This window comes from Balaenoptera physalus (genome assembly GCF_965194825.1).
Source record: "Balaenoptera physalus genome assembly, chromosome: 15".
NCBI lineage: Eukaryota > Metazoa > Chordata > Mammalia > Artiodactyla > Balaenopteridae > Balaenoptera > Balaenoptera physalus.
In genome coordinates this window covers 91,954,908-91,974,643 of record NC_138894.1, presented here as the reverse complement: position 1 = coordinate 91,974,643, position 19,736 = coordinate 91,954,908, and the positions used below count along the sequence as shown (strand labels likewise).

At 45.6% G+C, this 19,736-nt stretch overlaps 1 protein-coding gene across 3 annotated transcripts in view; it reads right to left on the bottom strand.

Annotated features, from left to right (window-relative positions):
- Positions 1-18,762, bottom strand: part of MBOAT2 (membrane bound glycerophospholipid O-acyltransferase 2) — a 117,039-nt gene extending 98,277 nt beyond the window's left edge. The window contains exon 1 of one of the 3 annotated variants that reach the window (XM_082425853.1): positions 18,480-18,762. In XM_082425853.1, coding sequence (XP_082281979.1) covers positions 18,480-18,554 — 75 coding nt within the window. In that variant the 5' untranslated portion in view covers positions 18,555-18,762. The remainder of the gene's footprint in view (positions 1-18,479) is intronic. The other 2 variants (XM_082425852.1, XM_082425855.1) reach the window with 2 other exon arrangements.
- Positions 18,763-19,736: the final 974 nt, after the last annotated feature.

Here is a 19,736-nt window from a genome sequence, read left to right as displayed (position 1 = left end):
GACCCGCCAGTGGTATGGTTCCTCTTCATGGTGAGTCTAACTCTCTCAACACTAAACCAACTGGAATGGGAGCCAAGCCTGCAAGGAGAACTGGTGAGCAAATGCTCTGAATAGGTTGAGCATAAATCCTGCTGGTAGACTTCCAGATGGTTCGGAGTCTTAAAATGAATGTAATGTCATTTCTCTAAAAATTAGAAATGTAATCATCATAAACTTGTATGCAATGTAAACATCTGACAAATGCCTGCAGAGGGAGGGCACCAGCAATGGAGAGAAGGAAGATCTGTCTAGTGGGGGAAATAACCTAGTAAACAGACACAGAAACAGAGCAGAAGACGCCCAGAGGCAAGGGAGAAAAGGAGGCCACGCCTCTAAGGCATAATCTCAATCCTTTCAGCACTTGGTAAAGGCAGTGGGGAAAGCACAGCCACTGGACCAGAGCTGACACCACCCAAGCTGGGGAGTTCCGGTAACTTTCTGACTCATAAAACATTCAAGTACTGAAGAACAAGGCAATGTAACTTCTAAAGGGTGCAAGTATGAAGAAATAAAAAGTGAAAACAACCTAAAATATTAAAGGAGAAAATAAACTGTAATAAATTAAAAGCAAAAGCAAAAGTTCTAATAATTGTTTCAAAACCAGTGATTCTGCACATTGTTTCAGACTCAGGAAACTTCTTTTCCTAAGGAAATAAACAGATATGCACCAAACGAATATATAAAGAAATTTACTGCAATATCATGATAGCAAAAAATTGTACACAACAGGGGAATAATTAACTATTTAATTAATAGTTAACTAGTTAATAATTAATAATTAACTATATCCAAATGATGGAACATTATATTGGTTTTGAAAATCAATTGAATAAAATTGGAAGTGACTCACAAAGTGTTACGTAAAAACAAAAGGTTACAAAAATCTTACATTCAGTATGCAGGCAATTTTGTTTAAATATACACACACTAAAAAGAAAGGTAGCAAAAGGTGAAGAACAATGAGTGATTTTTAAATTTTCATCTTATACCTTTCTGTGTTTTATAAATTTTATACAATGAATATATATTACTTTTAAAATCAGATAGAAAACACACAAACTATATTCAGTTCCCTATTAGGATACAAAATACATTAGTGAAAACACACGAAATTGGAAATGCACAAATGTCAAACACATCTACATGTTATAAGAGAAGGATCAGCTCCCAATGAGCAAAAAAGAAAACAAAAAAAAACCCCTAATTTTGCCAACTTTTCAAGTTATAGATGAACTAAAGTTTGGTTTCACCCTGTTATTCAGCCCAAATCCACAATTTTGCTTTGCTCTGGATCTTGGCCTGTAAAAGGACAAAAAGGCCTAATGCCTTTTTCCTGGTCCTTTCTATCTAGCATCCTTGAATTTCACACTTATCTCAATTTTATCACTTGAGATAGACTAATCTATCATTTCTTTTTTTTTTTAATTGAAGTACAGTTGACTTACAATATTACATTACTTTCAGGTATACAACATAGTGATTCAATATTCTTATAGATTATACTCCATTTAAAGTTATTATAAAATATTGGCTATATTCCCTATGCTGTACAATATATCCTTGTAGATTATTCATTTTATACATAGTAGTTTGTACCTCTTAATCCCCTATCCCTATCCTGCCCCTCCCTGTTTCCCTCTCCAGACTGGTAACCACTAGTCTGTTCTCTAGATCTGTAAATTTCTTTTTATTCATTCCTTTCATTTTTCAGATTCCACATATAGGTGATAACATACAGCATTTGTCTTTCTCTGTTAGACTTATTCCACCAAGCATAATACCCTCCAGGTCTATCCATATTGTTGCAAATGGCAAAATTTCATTCCTGTATACACACACAAACACACACATATATATCCTCTTCTTTATTCATTCATCTGTTGATGGACACTTAGGTTGCTTCCATATCGTCACTGCTGTACATAATGCTGCTATGAACGTTGGGGTGCACGTATCTTTTCAAATTAGTGTTTCTGTTTTCTTCAGATATATACCCAGGAGTGCAAGTGCTGAGTCACATGGTAGTTCTATTTTTAGTTTTTTGAGGAACCACCATACTGTTCTCCACAGTGGCTGCACCAATTTACATTCCCACCAACAGTGTAGGAGGGTTCCCTTTTCTCCACATCCTCACCAACATTTGTTATTTGTGGTCTTTTTGATGATGGCCATTCTGACAGGTGTGAGGTGATAACACTGTGGTTTTGACTTGCATTTCTCTGGTGATTAGCGATCTTGAGCATCTTTTCATGTGGCTGTTGGCCATCTATATGTTGTCTTTGGAAAAATGTCTATTCAGGTCTTCTGCTCATTTTTTAATTGGGTTTTTGGTTTTTTAATATTGAGCTATATGAGCTGTTTATATATTTTGGATACTAATCCCTTATTTGTCATATCACTTGCAAATATTTTCTCCCATTCAGTAGGTTATCTTTTTGTTTTGTCAATAGTTTCCCTTGCTGTGCAAAAGCTTTTAAGTTTAATTAGGTCCCATTTGTTTATTTTTGCATTTGTTTACTTTGCCTTCAGAGACAGATCCAAAAAAAGATTATGACGATTTATGTCAAAGAGTGTTCTGCTTATGTTTTCTTCTAGGATTTTAATGGTTTCCAGTCTTACATTTAGGTCTTTAATCCTACTGTCATTTCTGATCAGCAAAATAACACCAGTAATATAAACAGTGCATGTCATTCATATCTATTGTTCATAAATGAATATTAACTTTCAAATATATATATATAGATAAGAATTTACATTTAAATTGGTGTGAAATCATCTTGTGTGCCTATATATTAATATTCTATCAGTTAAAATATGAATATGTGCTTGTTATCATGAGAGTAAAATGCTGTTATAACTGATGAGTATGAAACAATTAACAGGAAAGCAAATGAGTTAATGTGAGAGTTGAGAAAGGGTTCATTTATATGACAGCTTTAGGAAGAACATTATATTCACTGAGGAAAATTTTTATAAAATTTTTTATAAGTCAATAGGAGATTATAGCATTTTATAATTATATTATACTTATAAAATTGTTTAGTGTACTAACATAAAACAAAATAATCTTTAAGAACCGTATTCGATTTTTAGTTATTTAGTTTTAAATCATGAAAAACTGACCTTTTTTAATGAAAAAGCTCTATTTGGGAATTCTATACATCTTATGCCAATGAATTAAAAGCAGAATAATTAGCTCTGCCATCTCAATTTCACAAGGAGAAAGAATGCTAAACTCACACACAATAATATCCATAATGAATCATACATATGTAATAAAAATATATAAGGAGTATGGAAAAAAAGGAAAGTATTAAAGAGAATTGGGGTTCCCAAAACATGTTTTATTCTGACTAATTAATCCTGAGATCAGTAGTCTTCATAAGAATGTTTTAAAGAGAAAAACAAATACCGTACGCTAACATATATATGGAATCTAAGAAAAAAAAATGGTTCTGAAGAAGCTAGGGGCAGGACAGGAATAAAGACAAAGACGCAGACGTAGAGAATGGACTTGAGGACACGGGGAGGGGGCAGGGTAAGCTGGGACGAAGTGAGAGAGTGGCATGGACTTATATACACTACCAAATGTAAAACAGATAGCTAGTGGGAAGCAGCTGCATAGCACAGGGAGATCAGCTGGGTGCTTTGTGACCACCTAGAGGGGTGGGATAGGGAGGGTGGGAGGGAGACACAAGAGGGAGGAGATACGGGGATATATGTATACATATAGCTGATTCACTTTGTTATACAGCAAACACCATTGTAAACACACCATTGTAAAGCAATTATATTATACTCCAATAAAGATGTTAAAAAAAAAAAAGAATGTTTTAAGAAGAGAATTCCTATTGTTTTGAATCTACAAAGAAACAACTGTTTGCAGAAATGATTACAGGACACCATCAACCATTTTCAGGAGTGGAAGACAAAGAAATTTTTGAGATTTGTCTGGATAATATTCAGCTTTAACTCACTACTGATTTTAACACTCAGCCATCAGACATTTGACCAAAATTGTGATTTGAGGGAACCCTATTTCAAGGCAACCTTAGATAACACATTTCCAGCATTTCATCCACGTTCTTCAGTGATGCTCTCTTTCTCACGCCTGAACACAATAAACCATGAGTACCAGGAGTCCACCGAGCCTAAAGAAGTGGTATTCGGGGGCTTCCCTGGTGGCGCAGTGGTTGAGATTCTGCCTGCCAATGCAGGGGACACGGGTTCGAGCCCTGGTCTGGGAAGATCCCACATGCCGCGGAGCGACTAGGCCCGTGAGCCACAGCTACTGAGCCTGCGCGTCTGGAGCCTGTGCTCCGCAACAAGAGAGGCCACGATGGTGAGAGGCCCGCGCACCGTGATGAAGAGTGGCCCCCGCTTGCCACAACTAGAGAAAGCCCTCGCACAGAAACGAAGACACAACACAGCCATAAATAAATAAATAAATATTTAAAAAAAAAAAAAAAAAAAGAAGTGGTATTCGGGGTACGCCTAGTGGTTTCTATCAGTGTCTCAAATATCACTGTCTCAAAGAACATGCCTATTACCAAATCAGCAATTTTTATTTTTAGTACACACTAGCAAATAATAGAGGCAAAAAGCAATAAATCTTCAAACAAGTATGCAATGCTCTAAAGAGGGCAACCCTTGGAAACCAGACTTTCAGGTGCAGGGCTACCCATCCCAGAACAGCTAGAAACGTTCACTCATGAGCCTCTGCATTTCCAAAGTAGAAGATTTAGGGGGAGCAATACCTAATTTACTAAAGTGTACTTGTTCATAAGCCAACCATGTGAAGACAGACGGAATGTCCCCAACAATCCAAAAGGTGACCATGAAGAAGTGGGCTTATTCAGACCACTTCCGGATTGTTCCAGAAAGTCTGTAAGCACCAAGATGACAAACATTCTAACCATGACAGCTACCCAGAAATGGCCTTGGCTGCCCTAGCGAAGGGAGCAAGCTCTCCAGCACAGATGTGTTCACACAGAAGCCAGAAGGCCATTCACCAGAGACTCCCATGAGGATTTCGTTTCACACGAGCAGTTCACACCAAAGGTGCGATGACCATGATCGCTGACATTTACAGAGTGCTTCCTACCCACGAGGCTCAGCAATGCAGATAAAGCAAGGTTCAAGCCACTCACACAGAACCACAGCTCAAATCTAAGCTGATTCCTGAACCCACGGTCTTAACTGCTAGACTCTTAACACACGAAACCTGTTTGCTTTTTAATCAGCTGCATCAGACCCTGCCCATCTCCCCTCTAGTCTCTGCAGCTCGAAGCCTCACAAAAAGCCTGGCCATCAATCAATACTTATTCAAGGGGCCAGCCTGCCCTGCTTTCCGCTTTCCTTGCTTCCTTAACTACAAGTGGCACTTCTGCTCTGGGATGCCAGGAAAATTTATCCTTCAAGATTCTGGCTCAGACATTACCTTGCCCTGACCAATCCAAGCCCGAGTTACAGCTGTTTTTCCCTAGAAGATGCCAGCATGGTGGAGCCTGCCCTGCCCTCCTACAGACGAGCCACATTTACTAGCCCTCACCCCACCCACATCCTTGCTGTGACCTGTGGCCATGTGACAGAGCTCTGGCAAAAGGAAGGACGGTCAAAGTAACACGCATGTGCCACTTCTGGCCCACACCTGCAGCCACAGGGGTTCTTTCCCCCCTTGTCTGCTGGAGGACTGAACCCCCTAAGTTCTCAAGGTCTGGCTGCCAGACCAGCAGCAGTAACGTCACCTGGGACCCTGTCACACTTGCAAACTCGGACTTAACTGAATCAGAAACTCTGGTCATAGGGCCCAGCAACCTGTGTTTTAACCAGTGTCACAGGGGATGCTCATGCAACCTCACGCTTAAGGGCCACTGCCCTCGACAAACCAGCCTCAACTGCAATCAGGCGATGAGGCCCCAGGTAGCAGAACAGTGTGCTGGAAGGAACACTGGTCTCTGGAGGACCAGGAGAAGTGGAACTATCCACCAATCTGGACCATTTACATCAAAACTTACGTGAGAACACAAGTAGTCTATTACCTTTAAAGGCCCTGACTTATTGGTGGGGCTCCCTGCAGCAGCTTTATCCAAGCTAAGCCCAGCATCTCTCTTCTGACACACCTTTGCATGCTGTGCAGATGCGTCAGTCCTTCTCTTCCGTCTGGACTAGAAGCTCAGGAGCCAGACCAGCTCTCACTCATCTCTGCATCTCTCCAGGGCCTAGAAAACCCCTGGCCTATACCAGGTGCTCGATGAACAACAATACCTACTTACCCTTTTCCATCTTTACTGCCAACATGGTAATTCGTAATATCTAAAATGATACCAATAAGCCAGCAACTTCCTTTTACAAAAATGTTCTGAAAGTAACAACACTCACTATAGACTAAAACTTTCCAACTCTACGATTCTCAGAATGATGCCAATTTGTCAAAGGTCTGTCTTCGGCACTGCTACTACCTCGTTTCCTGGGGTGCCAGTGTGAGAGAAGGCTCTTAATTCTGATCCAGTCCATCCTCCCTGATATATAACTTATACTAATACACATTTGGTTTTCCCTTGCTGTACCTTGCCCTGCTGCTCACTGTTTACTGTCCAACGTAAAGATAGCTTATCTCCTTGCTACCCACGGTGCTAGCCTAGCCAGGGCGCTGGTCTGTACTGATATTCTCCTTCATTTTACAAGAGCTGAAAGGTGCATTTACCAAATCTGGAGTTAGGGACAAAATGGGCAAAAGCAATTTAATATTTTCATTATTTTCCAGAGGTTCCTGCTTTCAATAAAATCAATACAAAAAGGAAAACAATCCAAGACCAGCCTTCTGGCACTATTCTAATCTATTTTGTCTTTGCTGAAATGGTCCCAACATCCTTCTGTGTTTAATATTCCGAGCAGGATTTTTTTTCTAAATCGACTCACATGTTTCCTACCAAATGCCACATTCCTAACAAAGTTACTGCATCAATCATTTCATGGTCCTATGTGCTAAAACTGAGCCTGTGCCAAAAACCTACTTGGAACAGCATAGTTATTTCCCCATTAATTTATATTCCCTATACCTTAAAAAAGAACTCGAACTCTTTAGAAATGAATTCTTCCAATCCATATGGAAAAGTGTAACAAATACCCAACAATACCGACAATACCCAAAAATTCTGTTCTTTGATTTTGACTAGTTTATCAGAATTTCCATTCAAATCTAACGGAAGGCTGAAGCTCAATGTTGTGATGCCAAATATACCAAGATTTTCCTTTACTATGCGGCTTTTAAAATATTTTCCAAGAACAAAAGGAGAAGACGTAACTAGTCTCATACTACATGAAAGCTACAGGGACCGCATAGAAGGATGATAATCTTAGACTGAGGACACTTAGCCATCCCCAAAGATACTAAATACCAGCCAAAGGGTACTTCTACCTTGTCCTCGGCTCTATGCAGACACCAAAAATCTTCGTGACTTCTATCCTTGGTAAGCAGCTAACATGAACAGCTGTGCCAGTCCCAGTATTAGAAAAGGCACCCTAACACTTGCAGTGAAACGCACTGTAGATTAAACTTAAACTCCAAAGCCTGAACAGTTATCACGAGATAAAATATGCTGGCCAAAATTCAACGTACACTTTAAAAACCTGAAAAATTGGTAGGGGCTTATTGGGCAATCAAGACCTTTCCATGAGACTTTATTCTCTACTAGCTAGACATTTTTTTTTAACATCACACCCATAATATAGCCTTGACCACTTAGGCCAGTTAATAATTGAAATACTGGATCTGCAAAAAGAACAAAATGATAGCAGTGTGAAAGTCCAACCTTCCCACTTTAATGGGATATTAACTTTCAAGATTATTTCTAAGGTGTGACCCTCTCCAAATGACTAGAACTAGTCAGACAAAATTTAACCTGAAATCCTGCTGGCCAGTTTAAGGACGAAATTACTAAGTGATGAAATACGAGAATTACATCTTCAACAATCCCATGACATGGTTCCCAAGGCTTCTGCAGCCCTGACTGCCCTGCTGTGGTTATAATCGGGCCTGTCAAGGTTCCTTCGACATCTCAGAAGAGCACAGTGCTGCTCAGATTGGAATGACCGCCAGCAACTGTAACAGACACTGCTACCTACTTCCTGACGGCCAATGAGCTAAATCTGGCCTAGCTATGTTGTTTGGGCTCAAAAAACAGAAGACTTAAGAAAACTTGAGCCAAAGTTTTAAAAATCACAAATTTTCACCAAAAAATCCAGAATTCCAGCTTCCCTTGAAAAATCAGCTTTGGTAACCATCAGCAAATGTGAGGGGGGGCTTTCCTTTTAGCCTGGGCATGGGATTTCCATATGGTCATGCTGTCCATATCTCAAAAAATGGCTGCATCCACATTCATATCCATTCATGTTCCTTGCCCGGCAACCTCTAGACATGTGAATTTGGAATTTATGTTGGCACTAACTACTTCACCTAAGCCATGACCTCATCGGGTAACAACACCTTACAGTAAACAGACACTCCCATGGTTTATTCATAAAATTTAATCCTGGTCTCAGGCAAGTCTCCTTCTATACAGTTAACTTCGAGAACTTCACTGCAAGTCTTTACATTTATCTTTGAAATTTGATGTTGTTAAATTAGATACATTGAACTCAATCACTATTTATTGTGCACCCAGAGGACGAGCGGTTTTGAAACTAGTGGTTTTGCAAAAGGCAGAGCCTCGGGCTTCCCTGGTGGCGCAGTGGTTGACAGTCTGCCTGCCAATGCAGGGGACACGGGTTCGAGCCCTGGTCTGGGAAGACCCCACATGCCGCGGAGCAACTAGGCCCATGAGCCACAACTACTGAGCCTGCGCGTCTGGAGCCTGTGCTCCTCAACGGGAGAGGCCGCGATAGTGAGAGGCCCACGCACCGCGATGAAGAGTGGCCCCCGCTCGCCGCAACTGGAGAAAGCCCTCGCGCAGAGACGAAGACCCAACACAGCCAAATAAATAAATAAATAAATAAAAATTACATTAAAAAAAAAAAGGCAGAGCCTCTCTCTCTAGTTTTAACAAGGTATCACCTGAATGTCTTTCATATGCTTAGTTTTACCTATAATCTACCTTCAAAAAGAAACTGAAAGGATTCAGAATTTTTTGTTTGTATAAGCTGGGAGCTATTTATTTTAAAATAACACGTAACTGAGTAACTTAAATATGTCTAAAAGTATATATTATCTACAACTCTGACCTTCTACAGATATCTAGTTTGGCACAGAAAACCTCTAAAAACTAAAAAAGTTTCTATGGGATTATGGATTAAAACAGAAAGTATGTGGCATCTCTGTCCGATGCCGAGACAGGAGCAAGGCAAGCTGGTCAGAGGCCCACACGTTCACGGAAGAGGGAGGTCCATCTAGTTGGCAACTGGGCTGGCCCCTGGCTTCCTCACTCCACAGGGACACAGGCCGCCCAGGGAGGATCCCTTGATGACACCTGCTGCCGGCCAAAAGCCAGGCTTCCCCGGGGGACAAGGGGGTGGAGGGGTAATATCGGCAAAGAGCCCTCTTGCAGGGCCGCCCCCCACAGGGCTGTAAGGACAGCCCTTTGTTCTTTCTGGAGAAAGACAGTTCTGCACTCTGAAGGCTTCTTTTTTTTCTGAATAGCTTGATAACAATGCTGATAGAGCTTCTCTTTCCAGTCACCCCTTATCACCCAACGGTGTAATGACAGTGTAATCGTTAGCTGGGGATACTGGTACCTCTCACAGTTATCTTCATTTTCCTTTGAATCATCAGTCACATTCCTCCAAAATTCTTCAATGCTTTGCACATCTCCTTTTAAGTAACCCTCCTGAGGAAAATAAAAGTCAGCCAGAAAGGTTTACACAGCTTCCTTCTAACCCACGGAGATGTACTGTGCAGTCCTTTACGTAAACACTCACAGCAGAGGCACCCCGTAACTCTCGCGGCTGCGCAGCTAGGAGGAAGCACGGCAGTGCCCACACGGAGGGGCCGAGTCACAGTGACCTGACCCCGATCTGCGGAGCTCGGCCAGCTGGGGAGCCAAAGGAGCGCCAGAGACAAGGCAGCACCCCATCCAGGGAGGGGACGCCACTGCTGTCCTGACCCCGCGACCAGCCTACCAGCCGGGGAGGGTGTAGGTGCCAATGAAAGACGCTGGAAAAGTGAAGTGTCCCCGGGAAAAGGATCCCCGAGAGCCCCTGGCGCAGGGCTGCTCAGAAGCTGGGCACGGGTATCACCCCGGCCGGGAGCCTCCGCCTGGCCGCCCGGCCAACCCCTCTGGTAGCTGCTGCCTTGAAAAGTGTGAGAACCACTGCATTAAACCGCAGCCACCTTCTCCTCTGTATCCCGCACGGCCGGCACGCTGCCCGGCACACGCCGGCCACGCCAATGCCTGCAGGACGCATCACGGCAAACGGGCACTGCAAAGCCTGCTGCACCCGAGGCACGTACACACCGTGTCCTCCACAAACCCCGGAAAAGCAGCCCGGCAGCTGCAACACCCAGCACGGACTGAGCTCCGCGTGCTCGGCCCGCTGCCGGCAGGACCCCTGATGCCAGCCTCAGCCCTGTGGGAGGGGCCTCACCCGCCCCGGGATGCAGACCAGGCACCTGCCGCTTAGGAAAGCGCAGTGAGTGCCTGGAGCGCCCCGCCAATCAGTGATGAGCGGAACTTTAGCAGGTCTGTGCTCCTCACCACGCGAGCCGCTCACTCCGGATGCCCTCGTGCCCACGGCGGTCCTGAGCGCGAGAGAGGCAAACCTGAGTGACAGGCCCTGTGCCTGAGGAACTTACACCCTGGCAGGGAGGCGCGCGAAGTAAGCAAAAAAAATGACGTGCTGCAGGTGCCATCAGAGCAGGGAAAGCCGAGGCAACTCCCCCGAGGCCCCGACTGACAAGGACAAGGGCGACCAGATCACGCCAACCAGCGGGGGTTCTCGGACCACCACTTCCGAGAGCGAGGAGGGTACACACCCTTGACAGGCAGCTGTGGAAAGGGGCAAAGACCCCCAACATGTGCCCCTTACCCCACTCCTGAAAGAGCCAGATCGAGGCGATGCTGGGCTCTTGCTTGGAAGACACAGGAGAGGCTGGGGGAGCCCAGAGCGAAGGACAGAGGTTGAGCAAGACGACTACCTGTCTACCTTCTCTTCGAGCTTCTTCTGCAGCGCCAGCCTCACTGCAGAACCGCTGCCGAGATTCGAGAAACAGCTCCTGGAAGGGGCTCCGCCGGGGATGCCCACAGCCTCAGGCAGCAGCATGTACTTACCTACCGCTTGTGCCCGCGTTAGACGCGCACAGTGGCCCCATGGGCAGTGACGCGCGACTGGAAAGGATGGGGCAGATCTTTAAAAGCTTCACCCAGGAGGCATAAGCTTTAGCGGAGTATCGCAAAATATGGCTTTGCCGACCCCAAGGAGTGTGGAGGGGATTCCAGGCAGAGGAAATACTTTGATCAAAGGCGTGGAGTTAAAAGATAAGAAAACGTATTAGGGGAACTTAACTGGTTCTGCAGGTCCTTCGGGCAGCAGACCAGGACTGCACTTCCAGCCCGGCCACTGCCACGTGCATGGGGGCTTCTGGCAATTTCCCGCTCCTCTGGGGAGAGAGTGTGGGTGTGTGAGGGGTGGCCAAAGTAGGGGCGGGGCCCGAATAACAGAAAAGGAGCTGGCAGCCATATTCGGGAGGTTCTAGGCCTCTCCTGTGGGCCAGGGGTTCCCAGAGGTGAGCAGGCCTGAGAATGGGTGGGGCAGGCCTCTCACAGGGCAGGCCTCTCAGCCCAGAAGGACCCCAAAGTTAGACTTCTGACATTTTCTACACATGAGGTTACACATGCAGTCACTAGAGATACAATGACAGGACTGGAAAGGGACAAGGACATCATTCAACTGAAAACTGGGGGCCACACTGCCTAGTGTGCACTTATGAATTTTATTCTTCCCGTATATTGTGACTATATTGTCAATAGCACAATTACACTGCATGACCTTTTGGGGATTACAAGTTAGTCGGTTAAATGCAAACATTTTAAAAATGTGTCACACTTTGATAACCTTTTAGTAATATGGAGAACCTTAAAAAAATGTGGCCAGGTAGCTCTCTACCTCTGATGGTAGGAGAAGGTGGGTAAGAATGAGCCTGCTTAAAAATGTAGGTTCCCTGGCCCTCACTGGGTAGCTCTGGGTAGAGCCTGGGAATATATAACGACAATCCCACATGATTTTTGATACAAGTGGTCTCACAGCCACACTTGAAAAAGCACTGCAAAGGGCAGCAGGGAAGCTGGGAAGAGGTTTAAGCAAGAAGTAACTAATCAGTATTACACAGTTTGCCGCTGGATGTGGCTATTAGTGTGGCAGGCAGAAGCCTGATTATAATGGTTGTGAGAGTGAGCAGAGATTAGCAAGATTCAACTGTTTTTTCAAAACGTGCGACTGAGAAGAAAGAGACAGAATAAGGATGTGCCTTAAGGGCCTGACAAAGGGTTTTTTATTTGTATTCATCACGTAGAGAGATGAGTAACACTCATGTAAAGGACATACCAGTAATCACAATGTCCTGCACAGGATTTCCACGCCTCCAGACCCACTCTCTGTGTCCCCAAAGTATCAACTTGCCCTCTGAAGGAGGCACCAGCAGGAAAGAGAGGATGGGAGGGAGTGGGGTATTCATCTCCCCTCACCCCCTCCCTCAAGCCCACCGCAGGCTGGATGGGTCCCTCACTGGGGGCCACAGCTGCTCCTGGCAGGAGCCCCTACAGCTCCCCTCGTGGGGTTCTGATCCCCTTAGGGCTCTGCCCTTCCTTCCTCTGGCCCCTCCAGGCCTAGAGGAGCTGGTCCTGGGAGACCACCCTATTCCTTGCTGATTTCCCTAAACCTGCCCATATCTTAGTAAATGGTTCTTAAAGTCTCCTTGGTTACCTAGTTCAATCTGTCTCCTACCAGAACCCTGCCGGATACATACAACATTAAGCAGAATATAAATGCCAGAACAGTGCCAAATCCAAAATGCTACTGTGGTTCAAATACAACAGCAGTCACATCAGATGGGATTCAGGAAAAGATTCATCTGCAAGGTACACTGGATGCGGGCTTGGAAGAACAGTGAGGGTTCTGATAAGCAAAGGAGGGGGGCACATCATTGCCGCCTATTCAGATCTCCTGAATCCGAATTCTATCTTTCAACACATCGGCTATCCCTCCCCTTTTCCAAACCCTACACATTTACCAAAGCAGGACCCATGTCATTTGTAAAATCATTAAAAGATCACTCTGCTGGGGGCCCTGTTTACAGCTTGTTTTATTTTAAAGAAGTCTTGCCAAGTTCTATCATCGTAGACTCCCACCTGTTAAATCGACTGCAGGCAAAGCTGTGTGTGAGCTGTTTTGATTATTTCCCTGGAAAGTCAGCCCTGATGGGCCACAGTAAACAGAGACTAGGGTTATTTGAACCTATCCAGGCAGTAATAACACAGGAAGCATTTTTAAAGCAGGGGACAAAGAACTCTTGAACAGTGAGGAAGCAGAAAAACCACTTTTGACTCCAAATTCAAAACGAGATTTTAATCCTAGTTTAATCACTGTGTGGGGAATAGGACTGAACCTGAGCCTGATATTTCCCTTCCTAAAAAGGAAGTCCTAGAGATTTAAAATGGAATATATGTGAACAGATGTTAACTTCCCAAAAGAAAAATAGAAGACAAATTCCAAATATTTCATAATTTGTAAAGAAGGAAGGAACGTGCAGCAGATGTATACTAGAAGCCAGGTACTTTACATAGATTATGTATTTTAATCTCCACAATAATCTACAAATAGCTACTATTTATTATCTTTATTTTATAGGTGAGGAAACTAGGCCTTAAAGAAATATACAGTAATTTGCCAACAAGCACAAGGCTGGCAGAATCTGGTTCCAAGCCAGTCGTCACCACGGCATGACTACTTCCTACCGATGAAGGGAAACAGACACAGGGAAACCGACACGGACTACAGTTTAGGGCACGCGGTCCTTTGCCTCACTGCCTCAGATTAACCACAGAGGCGGTTTCAACTTCAAAATTTATTAGTCCATTTTCCTCCCCTGAATTCATATTTATACTCCCTCCAACTCAGTCCAAAAAGAATTTGAGGCAGCTTGAGGAAACAAACACAGAATCATGGGATTTTAAAACTAAGTGCAACACACATTTTACACAGGGGGAAACTCATTTATGTAAAGTGACATTTCTAAAATTAGGTAACTGACAGGGCCCAAAATACAGATTCAAGATTCTCAGGCCCATATGCTTTCCTGATGAAAAGGAATCTTCCACAGCAGATTGCCTCAGTATGGCAGGGCTCTCAGGATGAAGGCTGAGGCTCATTACGGGCGTAAAAGTAGACAGGAGCGACAAATGAGTTAAATATTTATGTCCAAAACCTAAAGCATTCAAATGGCAACTTTAAAATAAAATAGACCTTTGATTTGCTTGTTTTGTTGCCATTCACCTTCTTCTCCTAAAAGTCAGCATCTTCAAAAGGCTCAAAACTGAGAACGTCATTTATTTCTTCATCTATAAAATGGGGTTCATCACAGCACAGAATCGTCAGAGGATTAAGGCAGTTAATGTTCTAAACTATTCTTTTCCCTAATATACTATTTCACTTCATTGGTTGTTTACATGGCATGGGGCGGGGGAGAATATACAGCAACCCGTCAATCAACGAAATGACCAAAAAGAAGGAAACGAGGATTCTCCCCCCGTACACACACGGCTTTCCCCGCTCCAGCCATCACCACCAGCACTTGAGTGTTGGGAAAGCCCTTCCTCTCCACCCCGTCCTCCAAAAACACACTGGCAACCTGTATCTAAAACATGGATCTGTCAAAATGATTTGCCACGTGTTCAGAAGAGAAATTGAAATGGACCTTTGACTCAAATGCTTAATACCATACGTACATACGTACCTGAAGCTAACACACTTCAGGACGTTAATTTTATCTGACGTCATAAGGTGTTGTGAGGACGCAGGAAAATAATATAACGCATGTGGAAGAGGTTTGAAAACTGTAAGATGTTACCCGTGATCATTATTACCTGACTTGGCAGGATTGGTTACAACAGCTGGTCCTTCTTCCTCCCTCCCCCAAACCTTTCCAAACATCTCGAGTCTCCCTCTTGCCCCCTCTCCCCGCCCCAAAAAGTTCAGCACGTCATCTCTAAAACAAGGACCATGTCCCCAAACAGGACTGTTCGACGAGGTCAGTCTCCTCCCTCACTGGCTGTCGGCCAAGTACGCCATCCTGGACATCACCTCACCAGGGAATCTTACTCCAATTTCATAGTAATTACAGCATCAAGGGAAATAAGGAAAGAAAAATGGTTTCAACGGAAAGGAAAGGAAGGGTAAAGAGAGGGAGGAAGAAGAGGGCTAGAGAGCCCCTCAGTCTGATAACTCAGAAGTGAGGTAAGTCAAATGCAATAGAACATATATATTCAGGATAAAAAATAAAAACAAAAAAACCTCTTAAAAATAATAGGTTGATCTGGACACAATTATTCTCCCTTGTTTGGTATTCATGTTGGAGTTTTTAAAAAAGTCACCACATAGCCAACTAAGAAAGAATACGATTCTGTTCAATGACACCTGATGTCTTCTCGATAGCACGTTTGGCCCTTGTCTCTCCCTCAGTCCAAATCCCCCCAGATATTCCTTTAATGATAACTAACCGCCCTAGAAATAAAGTCGCCTGGAATGCAAGGCCTAGAAAGGGGAAACATCAGATGCTAAACACTTCCCGTCTTAAAGCATCATCGAACCTCACTAAATACCAGATTTTATATTTTTATTTAAATGTAAGACCTACTGAACAAATACTACGGTTACCTCAAGGTCACTCCAGAGTTCTCAGAAAATATGAAAGAATCCAGGAGCCTAAGGCAGGCAAGATCTTTTGTCCCTGTTCCTTGCCTGGTCTTTACTGCAACATATTTCTTCCTTTCTCTCCTACCTGACCCTGCAACCTGCATTCTTCTATTCCATACATACCAGTACTTTCTATCATTTCATGAACTCCACACTCACTCTAGTAAAAAAGTTTAACTATTTTCTGGCTCTAAGGTCCTTCTCTTCCTCTGACATCAAATAACTGCTTTTATAATTTCCTAAATTTTCAAAACACTGTCAATTAGTGCATACCAAGTTAACACACTAACAAGTTATATTTTTACACTTTTCATTTCCTGATTTGTCTTTTTCCTGTTGAATCACACTATTTGATTACAACTAATTCTTAGGCTTTCTCTCAACTGGGACCCAGTTATTTACATATTACCAAAATTCATTTCTATTTTGCTCAACTTCAAAATAATGGCTCAGTGACTACTTATTCATCCAATTTTACTAAATGAGTTTCAGTTATTCCAAGTGCTTTATCAGCAAAAAAGTCAATTCTTTGGTGCTTCAGAGAAACAGTTTATTATTATCATAAAAAGTTAAGGCTTGTGTGGTATTAATCCAATAGTCTTAAGACTTGCTAAGAGAAAACAACCCAAAATACAAGCGGCTATGCAAATTCAGAATGGTCTCAAGAGAACAAAGGTGTCCAAGGTACCAAATCAAAACCTGTAGATAATAAAGGAGGAAAGTCAAAATTTTAAGTCCTGTCCCCTTCCCTTGATTCTCCTGCTTATGTCAGCACTAAAAAGAACTTGCTCTGGATTGCTGAGATTTTTAAATGAGGTTATTATATTAAATCACTTTTAAAGGCACAGGCATTATATACATTAGAAGGCATGAGCACAGTAGAGAAAATATTTCATCGTGATAGGGAGAGAGAAAATGAAACAGAGAGAAAGAGGGAGAAAGAGGGCATAATCTTGTTCCCTAAAATAAGTGAAAAGCTATAGGCCTATCTATCTTGCTCTCATTGGCAAAACAATTTTTAAACAGATACCTACCCTGCATTTGCTGATACCCTGGCAGCAACCTACTTAAGTCAAGGAGGGTTGTAATACACTAAAAGGCTTCACTTCAGAAAAGTGAGAATTCTCCACAGGGCTGAGAAGACGAAAAACCGTAAGTTCTGATCAGTTTATTAATAAACAGAGAAGACTACTTTCTTATAGTATGCGATTAATTTCACTAGTGGCACTTTAATCTGTTAACAAGATTCACATTATAACTGTAGTTCAAGATGTATGGGGGATAGGTATTTACTAAGAACCAACAGCTATTACTGAGCTATAAGTAAGGAATTCAGATCTGAACAGAGGTAGAATTTTTTTATACTCATTGAACATACTTTTATTTTACTTTTTAAAACACTGAAGCACAGAGCACTTAGTGTCATAACGTTAGACACAGGGGTCGTTTCCCGTCTTGCTGCTATGAAACGGAGTCTGGACACAGAGGAATCCAGTATTATAAATGAAATCCCTGATGACATCAATGACAGCAACACATTCGGGAGGACAGTGAACCCGGATCCCTTGGAAAGTGCAAACACTTCTAGATCAAGTCCACTTGAAATAATTTTAAGCAAAATTTTCAGTGCACTACCTCTAGCCTGGGGCTAAAGCAATTATCTCTGCCCCACCAACTACCCTAAATGTCACTCTGACAAATACTCCCAAACTTTCTTTTCTGAATAAAAATGGCGCTGCTTTTCCCACACAATCCTGTTTATATCTCAGTAACCCTTAGGCCCTTCATGCAAACTCAAAGTGAGGACTTAAATGTCACTCTTCCCTATACTGTGTCAAATGCTTTTTTTGGGGGGGGCGGGGGCGGAGGTGTTTCCATCTACAAGGTTGCCACTTTCTCCGCTAGACACCCTGGGATCATTAACTCACTTTGCCTTTTCTTCCTAACCCCTGCCTGCCTTGCCCCAAACTGTTGCCTCTCTCTCTTGAATACGCCGCACTTCCACGCAAACTGTCCCAAAGAGCCGGTCGCCGACCCCTGAGCTGGCCTCCTCCACGCCACACACGTCGTGTCCAGCGCACCCTCCACCTAGGCACGTCCATCCTTTCCCCGTGGAGTATCGGGTGCCACGCGCGCAGGGCACAGACACCCCGGCTCCCCCAAAGCACAGCCTTTCCACGCACTGTCTACACCCGTGCCCACACGCCCTGGAACCGGCTTCGGGACTCCGATCGCCGACTACGAGGTGCTCGCACGCCCCGGGTCGGGCGCTGCTGTGGCAGGGAGCAGGGCCAAGCATGCACGCGCGCACGTCGGTGCCCGGAGCCCCCCCGGGCTGCCCGGGCGGGGTGGGGGCTGGGTGGGCAGCTGTGTGGGGGGGGGGGGGCAGCGGGCGCCAGGCGGACAATAACAAGCGGGTCGCCTCCTCCCTTTGCCCCCGCCCCAGCCCGCGCCCCGGGTCCCGGGTCCCGCGCGGATGGCACACGGCCGCGGAGGGGGCGGCGAGGGCGCGGTGCCAGCGGGGCCGCCTCGGGTACCTGGTCGATGGGCAGCTGCACGGCGTTGCTGAGGGGCTGCAGCAGGGTGGAGCCCGTGGTGCTGGTGGTGGCCATGGCCTGCCTGGCGCTCCGGCCGCCCGCGCCGCTCGCCCGCGACTGAGCCGGGCGACGCCGAGGACCGGGAAGCGACCGGCGCGCCTGCCCCCTGGCCGCCCGCGGTCGGAGCGCGCGGGGCGGGGCCGGGGAGGGGCCGGGGGCGGTGACCCGCTCGGCCCTCCTTCCGCGCCCCCGCGCCCCCGCCGCGCCCCCGCGTCCCCGCCGCGCCCCCGCGTCCCCGCCCGCGCCCCCGATTGCCCGCGCCCGCCCCGCCCCCTGACTTCCAGCAGCTTCCAGCCGCCCCCTCCCCACTACGCGCGCCCTCGCGCCAGACAGCCCCGCGGCCCAATCGCGGAGCGGCGCCCCGACGCCCACAGCCAATCAGAGGGCGCCGGCCGCGCTCCGCCCCCATCCCAGGCCCCGGCCTGGGGGACGAGGGGCTGTCTGGCCACAGTGGGCGGGCGGCTCGCGGGGATCGCTCTCCGCAGCCAGCGGGGAGATCTCCGCCTCCTCATCCCCTTATTCCTCCTCCCCGCCCGAGGTCGGCGGCCAGCCCACCCCTCTCTAGGAGGAACGGTGGACGACAAAGGGGAACGGGTTGGCTGCCAGACGAACGGGCGACGTGCGGGGCGCCGTCGAGCCAGCGCTGGGGGAAGTTGGGAACAAAGCTGGGGGCCGGGAGGAGGAGGGCAAAAGTGACCTAGATAAGAAGTCCCTCTGTCTTCAGGGTTGCTGTGGAAAAGCGCAAACCTGAGTCCAGTGCCGGGTGTGTGTGCCTTTCGGTCACCCTGAAGCCCACCTGGGCCTGGCGGGCTGCGACCGGTCCAGTTCGACGCCGCGATGGCGGTGTGTGTGTGTGTGTGTGTGTGTGTGTGTGTGTGTGTGTGTGTGTGTGTCCGGTCCAGTTCGACGCCGCGATGGCGGTGTGTGTGTGTGTGTGTGTGTGTGTGTGTGTGTGTGTGTGTGTGTGTCTCCTTACCTGCCGTGTGTGTGTGTGTGTGTGTGTGTGTGTCTCTCCTTACCTGCCCGGTCTCTGCCGTCTTCCTCAGGACGAAGGCTCAGCATCTCATCACCCCTGAGTCGCCAGCTCCCCCAGACTCTTCCATTGTGCTGTTTCCACGTACCTTCGGTGTGCGGTGGTGTGTGTGTTATGTGTATGTCTCATCTATTTGTCGAAACTCCGTGAAAATAAGCCATTTG